Source organism: Sylvia atricapilla, chromosome 2 (assembly GCF_009819655.1).
Source record: "Sylvia atricapilla isolate bSylAtr1 chromosome 2, bSylAtr1.pri, whole genome shotgun sequence".
Lineage (NCBI taxonomy): Eukaryota > Metazoa > Chordata > Aves > Passeriformes > Sylviidae > Sylvia > Sylvia atricapilla.
This window is the reverse complement of record NC_089141.1, coordinates 29758516-29773489: the sequence shown is the minus strand read 5'-3', so window position 1 is coordinate 29773489 and position 14974 is coordinate 29758516. Positions and strand designations below refer to the sequence as shown.

Here is a 14974-nt window from a genome sequence, read left to right as displayed (position 1 = left end):
TAGGGGAGTATTTTCCAAGCTAATTTAGGGTACAGCAGACTGAAGAACTTCAGAAGTGGCACAGGAGAGAACTGTGCCAGCTGTGACATTTCAACACATCCCATTTTTCCAGCTTTCCAGCTCACTGATAAGCTTCTATCTTCATTTTTCAGTCTTTGCCAGAGGTTGCTGATTTGTTCCAAAAATGTCCAAGTTGGATGTTTACCCAAGAGTGAAGTTTTCTTAAAACTGACAGTTTTTTTCTCCTAAGATTTTTTTATCAGCATTTTGCATGGAAAGATCAGCACAGTGTCAGGGATATACTTGTGTCACTTTCCATAAATTTGCCAAGCATTTATCCATAAAAAAAAAAAGAAAAAGAAAAACTAAATTGGAAGCTCTGGTGATACTTAAGCAGGTAAATTAGCTGAAAATCCCATCCTTATTGAGACTTCTCTGTTCTCAAAGCAGAAAAAGCTTTCCCTGATGTTTCTTCAGTCTTTTCTAAAGTTTTGCACTGTGTTGGGTACCTGCTAGATAACTATCCCAGTCAGTCAGAAAGACCCACACTTAGAGCTGGAGCAAAAATGAAGCAACTCACTTAGAACACAGAGGAGTTTGGAAAAGAAAGAGAAGGAAGAATGCAAGGGAAGGGAAAGGAGTTGTAGGTGGTAGGTCAGGCCAACAGTTTTGTCACTTAAGTAGGAAGGAAAGGAATTTAAACAAGTACCAGAATAAGTAGGAACAAATGTGAGGTCAGAAAACAAGGGCGAGAACACAGATTAAAAAAAGGCTAGAGGTAGATGGTAGATCAGGTAGAGAGGGTCAGAGGGGAGGTAGGAGTTTCAAAGGAGAGATGGGTAAGTCAGAGAAAGAAAGGGTGGAGTCAGGATTCACTAATGTCTTGGAGAGAGTTGCATGTTATGATCAGGACCAGGAAACATCCTTAAGGCCAAGTAGGGTGTGATATTTTACTGAGAAGAGGAAGCCAGGAGACAAAAATTAGAGGCCTCTAAAACCTATGATGATAAAAGACAGAAAATGGAAGCTAAACTGATGGCCTGTAATTATCTGAGGTCCCAGGCTCTTTTCTCTGTGGGAGAGTGAGTCCCTTTGTAAACACTGACTTAATTTGACACTTTGTTCTCCTGTTCTCCCATGTAACAGAGACGGAGAAGGCAGGAGGCATTCCTTAGCTTCCAGAAATAAGTTACGTATATGATTTCATACTTGATGCCTACTAGGTGCCTTTTTAGACATGCCTGCCAGAGCTTTTATACAGGTGTGTTTGATAAATTACAGCTTCACTGCCTTTTCCTGTCTGCTCGCTGCTGATTTAACACCTTGTGGATTGCTTTTCCACAGGCTCTACAAGAGGAGATTAACGTTTCCGGCAGTAAAATAAAAGTGAGTTACCTGAGCAGCCGCACAGCTGGCTACAAATCCGTGCTGAGGATCAGCATGACCCACCCCACCATCCCCTTCAACCTCATGAAAGTCCACCTCATGGTGGCTGTCGAGGGACGCCTCTTCAGAAAGTGGTTTGCAGCAGCTCCAGACCTGTCCTACTATTTCATCTGGGACAAGACAGATGTCTACAGCCAGAAGGTGTATGGCCTCTCAGAAGCCTTCGGTAAGTGACCCCAGGGCTTGTGCCTCCTTTTAGAAGCAGCTAAGTGGCAGTGATAGACCTTGTCCTAGATCAGTATGGTCTGACTGCGGAAATATGAAAAGGTCCCTGCATATTCTCTACAGCACACATTCCCCAGCAGATGAAACACAGAATGGGCTGGGTTGAAAGGGATCTTAAACACCATGTAGTTCCAATGCCCCAGTCATGGGCAGGGATGCCACCGATTAGATTGGGTTGCCCACAGCCCCATCCAGCATGGCCTTGAACACTTTCAAGGACAGAGTACAGATACTTAATCTGTTCTCTGGCTCATGGCCCAGCATGCACATCCTGAGCTGCTCCCATCATATTCATACAGAAGGAATTAACTGGGACTCCAAGCGTTTGGCTGCCTCTTACCCATTGCCAGAAACTGTCAACACTGCTTTGAAAGGAATCCCTAGGATAGAGCCCTGATAGCTACTGCTCCTTGTGCCTGACCTTCAGGATTAGTCTAATCTTAGTTTCCCCTTCGTTACCCATTCAAGAATGCCATCCCATACTGGGTGTTTAGTGAGCAGAGGTAATGCAGTTCTGCAGTGATTGCTTCCCATCTGTCAACACCCAGTGGATTCAGTTACATGTCTTCAAATGAGTCTAGACTAGACTTTTCAGGCTGCCAGGAAATGATATCAGCAAAATAGGGAAGATCCCAAATTAGCAAACACAGCTCCTGTTGACAGAAGGATGGTTCACTGGTGCCTCATAGCTCAACTGAAGATAGGTCTTTTTAGAGGAGTTGCAGGATGCCTGGTTTTCCAGGAGTAAGAATTAGGTGCCTTCCTCCTCTCACTCAGGCTCAGCTGCCACGAGCAGGCTGAATGATACACCCTGCCAAGCCTTACCCAGTTCAGAGTCCACACTGAGAACTGTGTCCTGGTATATGCTGAAAGACTCTGCGTGCATGCTATTTAAGATACAAGATCATCAGTGGGTCCTGGAGTGCTCCATGAAGCAACTCTACAGCTCCAGAGTACCCAAGCAGGTCTGAGGACATCAGCATTCATGCTTTCAATGATTCCCACCTCCATAACAGTGGAAAATATTGACCTTTCATATCCTAACTTACATATTTTTCTGATACAATCTGCAAGACTGTGTTTGATGGTGCATCCTGAGTTCTCTCAGTGCTCAGCACTTTTCAAAGAGTCTGGTAAACTTGTATGATCAGACTTTTTTTCCTATCTAGTAAAAAAAAAAAAAAAGATCTACGTAACTGCTTTTCATTTGTGTGGAACTTGCAGTTCTGCTCTGCTTCAGCTGTAAAGATTAGAAGAAGAAAAGCAGACCAGTGAAAATGGTCCTGCTTCTTCTGAGAAAATCGTAAAGGAATCATTATTCTGTCAAAAACATGATTTTCCCTCTGCTGACACAATTTTAAGCAATTCCAGTGTGTTCAGTGGAGTTACTCCTGAAAGGCTCTGATTAGACATCATGGCAAGCTAAGTCTTGACATTAACAATGACCATAAGTCCACCTGACTGAGACTGCTGACTCTGAGGGACTCACTGCCCCATACATGAAGTCTTCACCTTCCGAGAAAGATTATGATCAAGATCAAGTTCCTGGCATGCACTCTTTGATCAAAGAAACTAGCTAGTAAAATTCTCTCATCTGAGAGTCCAGCAGTGGTTTACAGTCTCAAATCATAGAATATCCTGAGTTGGAAGGGACTCAACAGAGATCAAGTCACAATCCTAATATTCATTGTTTTGAAATATATTGTTAAAACAGTCTATTTTAAATTTTTGGCACATTCACTCAACACCTGCAATGGCATTGACCTTTTTAAATGCAAAATAGAGATTTAAGAGAAATAATAATATGTGCATTATGATTGTACATTATGTTGATGACATTTTCAATTAAATTAGCAATTTTCTGTAGAAATGCTCTTACCCTTGCTCAGTTGTGACTCTGTGTGTGCTGGCGCTGCATTTCTGGGTTACTACTCTGAGGAAACTTTTGTTTCTGTCTTGTTCACAGTTTCAGTAGGTTATGAGTATGAATCCTGTCCAGACTTAATCCTGTGGGAGAAGAGGACAGCTGTGCTTCAGGGTTATGAAATCGATGCTTCCAAACTTGGAGGATGGTCCCTGGACAAACACCATGCCCTCAACATACAAAGTGGTAGGTTGTCTATGACACATAACAGGAATAATACAGCATTGCAACACCCAGTTGCTCCTTATCACTAAGAATTCAAGAAAAGGAAAGGAAAAAACCTGACCAACACATGTGCTCTCTCATGTATTTTGCTAACAAGTTATTTCTAGTAACCTACATTTAGAAGCAATTTGGTGCAAAATGTAAAAGAAGCTGACCATCATGAAGTAGTTGAATGTCAGCCCAACTTCATAGTGTTGTAAAAGAACGGTATTAACAAGGAAAATATTCCTAAAATAACAAAGGGGAGCCTATTCAGATTGGAGCTGTCACTAAGCATGAATCCATCCAGAGGCATCTTCCAATGTGCCGAGTGTACTTGGAAAACAAGTGGCTTCGTGGGTCCTAAGGGAGAATGGAAGGTTCCAGAGTCCTTGAAGACTGCTGAGTACTGTAGTAGGGAGGCTCAAAAGCTGATCAGAACATGTTCAAAGGCAGAAGCACTGTGTCCCTTTGGATAATAGTGATATGGGAGCAAACATCTAATTCAGCCTACATCACTTCTGAGAGCACTACACTTAGAGGGAAAACAGGCAGAGCTCCTCTAAAAGTTTATAGATTAAACATTTCTGTAGAGAATATCCCATAGTATTCCCAGCCCTTAGTTTTCCATGAGCTATTTAATTTTTTTTTTTTTTTTTTTTTTTTTTTTTTTTTTTTTTTTTTTTTTTTTTTTTTTTTTTTTTGCCTGGTAGGCTGTGAATTACAGGGCAAGGAGGAACAGAGAGCACAGGTAAAAATTCATAAGATGCTGAAAAGAATATTTCCTTCAAGGGTAAAGACAGTCTTATTCTCCCTACACATTTCCCTTCTGCACCAAATGTAATGGGTCTAAAAAAATACTTAATTCAGAAAAGAGGCTCCTCATTTGAAACTATTGCAAAACAATACTATGAAAGATGATAAACTTTCTTGCTACTTAACAGATTCCCCAGCTGGCATGCAGCACTGCTAGTTTGTGCTCCCTTTGGTCTCAGTCTCCCTATTTCTTTAATTTCCATAATACTGTTTTCTGTCTCTCTAGGCATCTTGCATAAAGGAAATGGGGAAAACCAGTTTATATCCCAGCAGCCACCTGTGATTGGAAGCATTATGGGCAATGGCCGCAGACGAAGCATTTCTTGTCCAAGCTGCAATGGTCTGGCAGATGGAAACAAACTCCTGGCTCCTGTTGCCCTAACATGTGGGTCTGATGGAAGTCTTTATGTTGGAGATTTCAACTATATCCGAAGGATCTTTCCCTCTGGCAATGTCACCAACATACTGGAGCTGAGGTACTCTGTGCTGAATGTGGCCATTAGAGTAGTGCTCTTAAGTTCTGCAGAAATCCTATGTACCCAAAAGAAAAATGAGCAAAACTCTTAAAAAAAAAAAAAAAAAAAAAAAAAAAAAACAAAAAAAAAAAAAAAACCAGCACAGCAAAACAGAGAAAAAGCTGTCTGGATCTGCCTCTTCTGCAACTCTGCTGACTTTGATTTACACCAGAGAAACACAGGCCTAGCAAGTTCTTCCAGAGCTGAATCACAAGCCAAAAATATTGACACGTTTCTGTGCTGCTAAATCAGGCTGTGCTGATGTCTGCCTTTTCCTGTAGTCAGAAACCAGTGGGAATGCTGAAAATTAACAATCATCCTCTGAGATAACCTAAACCTGGAAGGACACAGCACTGATGATGATATGTAGAGGTGAATCAGGACTGATAATCACTCATAATTTAGACAAGATGATCACTCTGTGCAGTCATAGACTGGGATTTTGTAGTTGTTTTTTGAGGGGACAGCTGTAGCAGCCCCCTTCAGTTCCCAACTGAGCAGCAGTGTCAGGCTGAACATGCAGATGGGGAGCATCTGGAAGTAAGCGGAGTTTTCTTTTAATGCCAGGAAGCAAAGGAAAAAATATACCAGGAGAAATAACGACAAAGGGGCAGGAACATCCATTAAAAACAATGAAGCAGAGGGAAAAGTATGATTTGTCACAAGTTCTAAGAAAATGGAATAAATTGTGTCTGAACCAAATTTCAAATTGACCTCACTGGGGATATTTTTCCTGTCTAAAATTTCCACAACAAATACAAGCAACCCTTCAAAGCAATGGGGCCTGTTTCTGGGCTTTGCATGGCCAGACAAGCCTCACCCCAGGAAAGTCACATAGTGTTAAGGGAGTATTCCTGAATGAGTCTTCCATGCTTGACAGGCCTGAATTCAGGTCCTGAGAAGTCAATATAAGGCTAGCCTGGTAGGAAGGTTCAGTATTCCCATTTAGCTCTCAAGATCTGGCCTGAAACTGAGATTCTTCCCAAAAGTAAGACCCTCCCTCCTCAAATTTAATATCCCCTGCTGCTGAGGACAAACATAATACTGCATTTCTGCAAGGACTGCAGCCAAATTTATGCAAGATCCCCTTAGTCCCTCGTGCACAAACATGCCATAGTCATTAAACCGTGCCAAAAGTCTTACTTGGCACTCAGAATAATCCTTGTACATCATGATGTATGGAAAAAAAATCCAGACAGCCATCACAAGGCTGGCACTTTCAAAACAGCTGCCCTGGTATGTGCACCTCAGAGGGCTGGGGCACCTTTCAAGTAAGGAAGCAAGACCCTAATTTTTGCTATTCTGTTCCATGATACATGAGAACATAATATCTCTCATGTTTGTAAGGTGGGAAGCTGGGATAAACCTTCAGACCTGGTCCTCGTTAGAGTGCAATATCCTTCCAGTGCCAGAAAGTTATTTTAATGACCAAAGGTGAGATTTCCAGAAAAGCCCAGGTGAGCCCAAATCCCATTGCAATGGAGTAGGATTATTATCTCTTTCCCAGAAGTACAATTTTGAATACCCAATCCCTGTTTCATTGTCAGTGAAAATACCAGACCAAACAGAGGTTTTGCAAAGTATTTCCTCATTGGGGAAGAGAAAATTGGAAGCCTTGACAGAGTAGCCTTGCTGGCTGTTGTGTAGAGCCACAGAGTTAAATTTACTCCAGAGTTAAATCTGCTGCAACGATTGCTGCTTCATCTGTGCAAACACTCAGGTTACTGGGTCTAATGAATATTTCTTCACTCTGGTGTGCTATAAAGTAAGTGGGTTCAGATGTCAGTTGCCTAAAAGCTGTGGAGGAAAGCCATTGCTTTTGGACTAAATGGAGTTTGCTTGTGTCTTTTCAAATCAGCATCTCCTTTGAGATTAACACCCTCACTATTTGGCTCCAAGGTTTGTTTGCAGGGGTGGCTTTGGAGTGTCGTGTTCTGGAAAGCAAATGCATTGTGGGTCGCAGAGAGCTGCAGCTGGGTGTGTAACTTAAACTTATGAAAAACGTCCAGTCGGCAAAATTTCAGTCCTCTGGGCTGGAGTTAGCGAGGTTACAGCGATGAACTGCCACCTGTAACTGTGCCACTCCTAAGTTACCTTTGTAAATCAGAAGGTGTTGCTTTGACTGAGGGTGAAAAAAAACTGTAAAGATATCTGCATCTATCTACATCTGTTTAGCTCAGAGCTGCACTGAATGATAGATAAAGCCTGATGGTCCTATCTCTTGTGTGAGTGAATAACTCCAAGCAGGTGAGATCACACTTCCTTTGTGAAATGCAGCAGTACATAAGTGAGCTCACTGCCAAGTAATATCCAGTATAAAATACATCAGTGTCATTCCAGCTAAGTCTTTATTTATTATTGCATTGTATGATACAGTTACTGTCAAGTTTTCAATCTGCTAATAATGCATCGAACTGAGCTGCTAACACCTCATTCTTTCTTCTATTCCCTGCTTTCCTGTCTTCTGTCAGAAATAAAGATTTCAGACATAGGTAAGCCAACCAGTGGAGAATTCTTATGCTGCTCCCTGTCTTGTTGCATGTTGTTACACAGTGAGCCACAAGTGCCATTTCCAGATGATTCAATAGCAAATGAAGCTGGCGTGATTAAAACTGGCATAGGCAATCAGTCATCAGAACTGGAAGCCATTAATCACAATGTGAGCCATGCAAGCTTCTGCATGAGCTGTTATAGCTGGAGACAGGGGAAGTACAGGCAGGAGAAGCAGGATAACAGAAGGAGGAGGGGGGAGGAAAAATTAACCAAGAAAGTAGAATGGGAACAGCATCAGGCTGCAGATCACGGAAACAACTAGGATGGAAAAATAATTCTTGTACAGTGAAAAGCCTTCATTTGAGGTTTGGGGGTTTAACAGGCATAATGAAGATCCCTATGTGCCCCAGCATCACCCACCCAGGGAAGTTAGTAACATTTTTCAGTCTGAGCTTTCATAGAGAGCTTTGACACGTGAAAGTCTGTCAGGCTTAAATAGGAGGTAGAGCAACTCAGAGCATTTGCCAGGAAATGCAATAAAAGAGTAATGACAAGAAAACAAGATAAAAGAGAGACTCCTAAATTGGAGCTTTGTCACTAAGAATATTTGTCACTTGGGTTCACTGGAGTTTCAGTGGGTTTGATCCAATCAGTTGCATTCCAGAAGATGCCAACTTCCTGTCACTGCCTGTGTTTGCAAGGACTTCTCTGACTGACAAGTTTCCCATCCTTCTCCCTGGTTGCTTTTCTAAATCAGAAGCTTAGACTGTGTGGAGTTGGGATTTTTGTGTGTGTGTGTTTAGTTTTATTTTGCATTTGGGATTGGGGATTTTTCTTGCTACGTGCTTTTCATTTATTATTTCTTTGACTTTATAGAGGCTATGTCAAACCAGAAATGTTCTTTTTTCTGCATGCCTGGAAATGAAATGAAGTAGAAACTGATTTTTTATCCTATTGCCAGAACAATAACGAAGGGCTGAGCTTCACAGTATAATGGACTGGCCCAAAGCATCTGTTAGGAGGGCTAGGAGGTTGGTACCCAAGACATTTTCACTGATTGTCCTCATCAGGCTGAGTTCCATCCCCCCAGCTACTCTTTCACATCATTTGAAGGCTATAGAAAATTTCACTTCTCTTTGGAACAGCGAGGTTGTATCTCTAATGGCTAGGAAATACACGGCCACTAAAGTGCATGTGCTTTGACAGTGAAGGGCAGCAGTTGGATACCTGTTATGAGAAGAGGTTTTGTGTATGAAAGCAGTAAATGAAGGAAGATCTGTGGCTTGGCCACAAATGCTGCAGATTGGCAAGCAGAGTTGGCAGGGCTTCAACCTTTAGGCAGTTCCTAAAAACTAAGAAAGTAAGTGAAAGAAATCCAAGGCATGCCTGCTTCAGTGTAGCCCAAAGGGGATCAGGGAGGGAGGTGGCAGGTGAGGAGCTCCAGATCAGATACTCCCATCTGTGATTGCATCGAAGGAGTCATGCATCTGTTAGTGCCTGTTCTGTGACATTTGCTTTAATACTTCTAGCTAGGAAGTCTCTTTGCTCCTGACCCTCAGGGAAATGAGTGGGTGTAGTCTCAGCTAAAGCTCCAGTGCTTTGAACTACAGAAGGTCTTAAGCTTGACACCAGTGACCAGCAATGGTGCCAATGGTGAAATACACAGGGCTGACCCTTAGTGGTTTGGAAAAGCTGAAATCCATATGCTAAAGCTGCCTCAGTTCAGGGGAAAGGAAGTCCTCCCCAGTATGTAGGCTGTGGTGAGCTTGATCTTCAGAGGTTCTCGAGCTACCCACTAAGCAGCTTGGCTTTACATATCTGTGTGTGTAGCCAAGGACTAACTCTGCAAAGGCCAAAATGAGGGATGTTAGCTAAGCCAAAAAGCATCACCAAATCATGATGCCTTCTCTCAGGAATGTGGAGGGCAGTGGGGCATTTCTGTCTTGCAAATATACAAAAAGTGGGCACACTTAAATTTATTCTTCTTTTCTTGTTTCCATTCATACTGTAGAGAGAAGTCTACAGTTAGTGACAAACTAATTTTGTGAGTGCTAGTGCTGAGAGGTATCTGAGCAAACAGCCCTAGGATCAGATAAAAAGTCCCTTGCAGTCTCTGGCTTGGCTTATGGCATTGTTATAAAGTTTTATTGTCCAGTGTGTCACACTAGAAGAGCTTTGGGCATCACACACAGACTGCAAACACTAAAAGACCAAGTGTAAATTCAGCTCACTGCATTGTGTATTAATCCTCAGGTATTAATCTATGGAGTGTCACTCAGGGAAAAAAGACCAGTACCTCATACAAGCTACAATTAAATCTTCTGGTTCTGAGCTGCAGGGTGCTTAGCATGAAGCCATGGAAGCACAGCCCCACTGAACAAAAACCTCCTGGCTGCAGGAATTTGGTAGTTCTTTAGTCACCAGGAAATGTACATGGCCAGCAAGGCTCAGAGGGGAAATGGGGAGTTGGCACAGAAGGAGAGATGGTTTTGTGTCCTTAAACAGAGACATCAGATCCAAAGAAGTCCCAGGGGTTTATCCAGGTCAGTGGTTGTGGGTAGCTAATTTTGGTGGTGTGACTGCTCCTGTCTGTTGACCACAGTGGGAGCCAGAGCTGTACAGTTACCAGTAACACAAGCTGTCCTTCAAGGAGATGGTAGATGCCCTTGCATTTGAGAAATTAAGATACAGTTCATCTTCTAAGATAAATGTTTAAAATAATCAGAGAAGTCCTACCCCAAAAGCTGATATTTCTCTCCACTGCTTCTAAGGGAGATTAAGGCAGCCAGCTCTTATGTGAGCATCCACTTTGTAACCATCTAAAGCTTGGTGATATGAATCCCTTGGCATTTTACAGAAACCAATAAAAGGATGCAATTTGCTGTGCTGATGTTTTGTAGGGAACCTGCTGAAAAAAAGGGACCATCTCCCTTTTCTCATCTCTATTTCTTAGAGACTGGCTTCCCACTCTGGACCAGGAGGTTCCTTCCTAGGACTCCTACAAAACATGGGCTCTGGGCCCAAAGAGAGACTACCAGCCTTCTTTCAAAGCCTGTGCATATATCATAGTACAACTGAAGCAATCCACAATCCAAGCCTCATGCCTCTGCCATCTCACCCAACTTTGTATCCCGTTTCTTGCCTGTGCCTGTGTGTAAGGAATCATGTAAAGCACAAACACTTTAAAATGGAGTCTGAATCTCTTCGCATACCTGCAGAGCTCCCTAGATGGTACTATCCTGACCAAAAAATGGGAATGATTAAAGGATGAGGGCAGATGTATGGAAGAGACTATACACAATCCCAAACAAGTGGGATCACTGTGGACTTGGAAGATTTCCCTGTGCTCTCCCAGGACATCACTGTGTCACAAGTATACAGGGAAACATTATCACCTCCATTTCACATTGGCTTGCAGAACCATGAAGCTGTTCTCATTCCCAGTGACTACACCATCATGCCCACTAATACCCATCAAAGTGCCAGTTCTTGGCTAGGGACCTGCCCATCCCATCATGGCAACTTCAGTGTTATTACCTCGGAGGGTTTAAAATATCAATGCATTGCTCAGGTGTTCTTCTAAAAAACTGTAATAGCTCAAGGAACACTCTCAGTGGGAAATAAGCTCTTCCCCCACAGTCATTTTCTAGTGGCAGTGCCAGTATCGGAGATAAATATTTTAAGTCTACAAATACAAAGCCGATCAAGTCTTTTGAATAGCAAAAAGTCTTGTCTTTTGTTTTGGACTGTTACCTAGCTGAGAAATAAGAGAAGATGAAAGGGGAAAAAAGTCTTCTCTGCTTCACCCCAGGCATATTTATTTCAGTTGCTATTCAGCCCAGTCTAATTTACCACTTGGATTTGCCTGATTGTAGCTTTAAATAAAAAGTGAATCCCCAATGTTCCTGGCTCCACTGCTCATGCACCATCACAGATAAAGGGAAGCAGTTTGGGAGATTTTACGTGACCAACATACGTTTATTTAAGCATTTTTCACCCTGAAGGATCTCAAAGTGACAAAAAAAACACTTCCAGTACATAACACTGTGAAATCCATGCCAGGGCAGAGCGTGATAGATAGTACCTCTCTACAGTGCTGAAAGCAGTTGGCAGAGTCCAGGGGGGTAAATTCCAGCCTCACCATTTCAGCATCTATTCTGTACAAGAGCTAGGAATAGAAAAAATTATAAGAGCTCTCTTTTTTTACAGAAGATTGTAATCAATAATAAAATCCACCAGAGTGAGGCTGTGCAATCCAAAAATAAATCACAACAATAGTGCTGGGAGAGGGGAGCAGGAATTTCTCTGTGTCCCTATTTTTCTCCATCTCTGGGTAAGTCATTTGCGTTTGCCCATCTGCACACAGCCTGCTCTAAAACTCAGGAAAAGTTATTTGTGCTTGCCAGTCAAAGATGGTAAAGGATTGCAAAGTGCCATTAAAACTGTCCTACTCTTGTCCACCTCCCATGCAAAACAGAGATTATGAACAGCTCAAAAGCTTACTGACATTCAGCAGGGCTTTGTTAGGACAGTCAGCAGAAAATGCAAGGCCCTGATCAAAATGGATGATGGATTCCCACAGGGAACTTCTTCCACCAGGGTTGAAGCCACTTGCTTAGTGTGAGTGACATGCAGGTAAATGAAATAATACCCTCCCAGCCTGCTGTCATTGGAAAGGAATACAGATGGAGACTGAACTGTCAGGCTGGAGCTGTCTTGAAGGTCATAGCATTTTATTTAGCAAGAATCAGTGTCATTTTTGGAGATGAAATCTGTTCAGACTTTAATAGGATAAATCACAAGGGATATTCCAGAATAAATCAGAAAGGTGCTTTTCCCCCATCCCCACAGTATTAAATAATTTGAATGAAGAACCAGTTTACTGCTTTTTAAAGAGAAGAATAACTCAGTAATTTTTTCGTGTCTGAAGAGGGGGTAATTTTCCTAACATAAAGGTTGAGAGGAATTTTCTGTATGCAGAATAGAGTCAACTGAGATCGACACTCAAGTTTCTAGTCAAATTCTCCTGAAACAATTCCATTAAGTGCGAAATTGTGATCTGTGGCCTAGATTTTCATTGTGAATTCTTTGGACTTGATGAGTTTGGACAGCTTGACAGTGTTCTGGAGAAAAGTAGATGCTTTTCATACTTCTCATAATTACTACTTAAGCTTTCTTAGAAGGAAAATAAGTCTATGCAGGACAGATGTTAAAAGTCTAACCTGTTGGTCTCAGGCTTAGAGGAGATGCAGCTCAATACACAATAGTAGTCAACAATTTAATAAAAGATTTTAATAACTTTAATATCTATGTTAGAATACAAGTAAAGTCCTTGCAAGACAATTGATGAAATTTTGTCTAAACCCATCTGGTTGGAGTTTTTTTCTGGCCAATCCTATTGGGTGCTTTCCATAACATGGATTCTATTTTATTGATTTCTTCAGTCTTGGGCTTATTTAATGCTGCAGTCATGGAGCTAAAAATATTATCATTTTGTCTGCTCATCCCATTTTCTCAGCCACCCTTTCCTGTGTCTAAGGAAACAGTGAGCAGAGGGTGTTCAACAGGAGACTGATGTTCAGGTTCCTCAGCCAAATACCAGTTCATGGTTTTCTTGAGGCAAAATGTGCTGCTTAGGGAATTTTTTTTTCCCTCTCATCATTGAGGTCCAGCTGAATTCAGTGTCAGGATTCCCATAATCTCCCTGAGGGCAGGACAGAACTTTAGAGTCTTTGCTGGAATCAGCAAGAGCACCAGCTGAACCTTGATGCAGTGATCTTGCATGCGCCTCAGCATCTTCAAGTGCTTTATACAGGGAGTCTCCTTTTGGAGTTTATATTAGTCTTTGTTGGGAAGGAAGATTTTTTTTTTTTCATTATTTGTACTATTTCCCTACTGTCCTGTGTTTTCCCTTCACTTCCTGGCACTGCACGAACACCAGTTTCAGTACTATGTCTGTAACATAAATTAAGCAAACACATGCACTGGGACTCAACCTGTAGTAGTTCCTGGCATGGGTTTTGCTCACACCAGAGAGCCCTTTCCTTTGGTTGCTTCCCTCCATGCCAGAGAGCACCCTAGGCACAGTGATTGCTAATGGATTCAGCTTGGGATCCTGTGCTGTAACACCCTGTACTAACCTTGTCCAAAACAGCACTCCTTCACTTTCCCAGTCTTTCTGCCTTGTGCGTTTTTATTCTCTGAAGTGTTTGCATTGCCTGTTGACTTAAGGAAACACATCATCCAAAAAAATTAATAATGTCATACCCTTGTTTTTCAGCCACAGCCCAGCTCATAAGTATTACTTGACCACAGATCCGATCACCGGCTCCATCTACCTCTCGGACACCAACAGCCGACGTATCTATAAAATCAAGTCTACCACATCAGTGAAGGACATTGTGAAGAACTCGGAGGTCTTGGCTGGAACTGGGGATCAGTGCCTCCCATTTGATGATACCCGCTGTGGAGATGGAGGCAAAGGCACTGATGCCACCCTTACAAATCCCAGGGGTGAGACTGCTTCTTCTCCACTGGCTTTCTTAAAGGGGGCTTTTTGAAGGCAGCTTGTTTAGTCACACTGGAGATTGCTCTCCTCTCCAATTCTGAAACACATCCTAAGGGCTTGCTCTTGGAAATAAGTGAGTATGTCTCACCCTCGGCTAGTCGTGTCATGGTTCTTCAAATTCACATGGCTGAGAGGAATGCCAGACCAGAAGGGTTCAGTGATGTGTGTTCAGTGTGTCCAGAGGGCAATGGAATAAATCCACCCATCACCTCTATACCTACCGAGCCACTACTCCTCCTTACCAGCACTGCTTGGGCCCTCCCAGCCTGGGCAGGATTCACTAACATTCTTTCAGGCTTTCTTGGCTTTCAAAAAAAAGCCCTATAAGCATTGATATATATATATATATATATAAGGGCAGCAAAACTGGCCTACAGCTCAAAGATATGCAAATGGTGATTTAGACATTGACATTATATATCATAGCATCCAGTTTAAATCCTGTAGAGAGTGGATACTAACTTTGATATCAGAGTGGTCTAATTCAGCTTAATTTCACCTGGTTCCAACATACTGAAATGTGATAAAAGCACAGTCAAATCAGAATAAAAGGATCACACAGCCTTCATAGCTGTGAACTAAATTGTTCAAAACCGGTTTAGCCAAACATATGCAGTCCTGTATGTAGCCAAGACTTCAGTCTGACAATCTCAAGGTAACAAGCTTTGCAGATGGAGGATGTCACTCCTCCCAGCTGTCCACAGCTCCTCACAAAAAAATAAGGTCACATGGGGGGACAGAGATAACGTGAGGGTGATAGAGATGATGTGGAAGGCACTGTTT

The 14974-nt window shown here is 42.2% G+C and overlaps 1 protein-coding gene across 2 annotated transcripts in view; it reads left to right on the top strand.

Moving 5' to 3' along the window:
* Nucleotides 1-14974, top strand: part of TENM4 (teneurin transmembrane protein 4) — a 338879-nt gene that overhangs the window by 272308 nt on the left and 51597 nt on the right. The window contains exons 17-21 of one of the 2 annotated variants that reach the window (XM_066341256.1): nt 1345-1612; nt 3638-3781; nt 4842-5091; nt 7602-7622; nt 13904-14136. In XM_066341256.1, the coding sequence (XP_066197353.1) occupies nt 1345-1612; nt 3638-3781; nt 4842-5091; nt 7602-7622; nt 13904-14136 (916 nt within the window). The remainder of the gene's footprint in view (nt 1-1344; nt 1613-3637; nt 3782-4841; nt 5092-7601; nt 7623-13903; nt 14137-14974) is intronic. The other variant, XM_066341254.1, reaches the window with a different exon arrangement.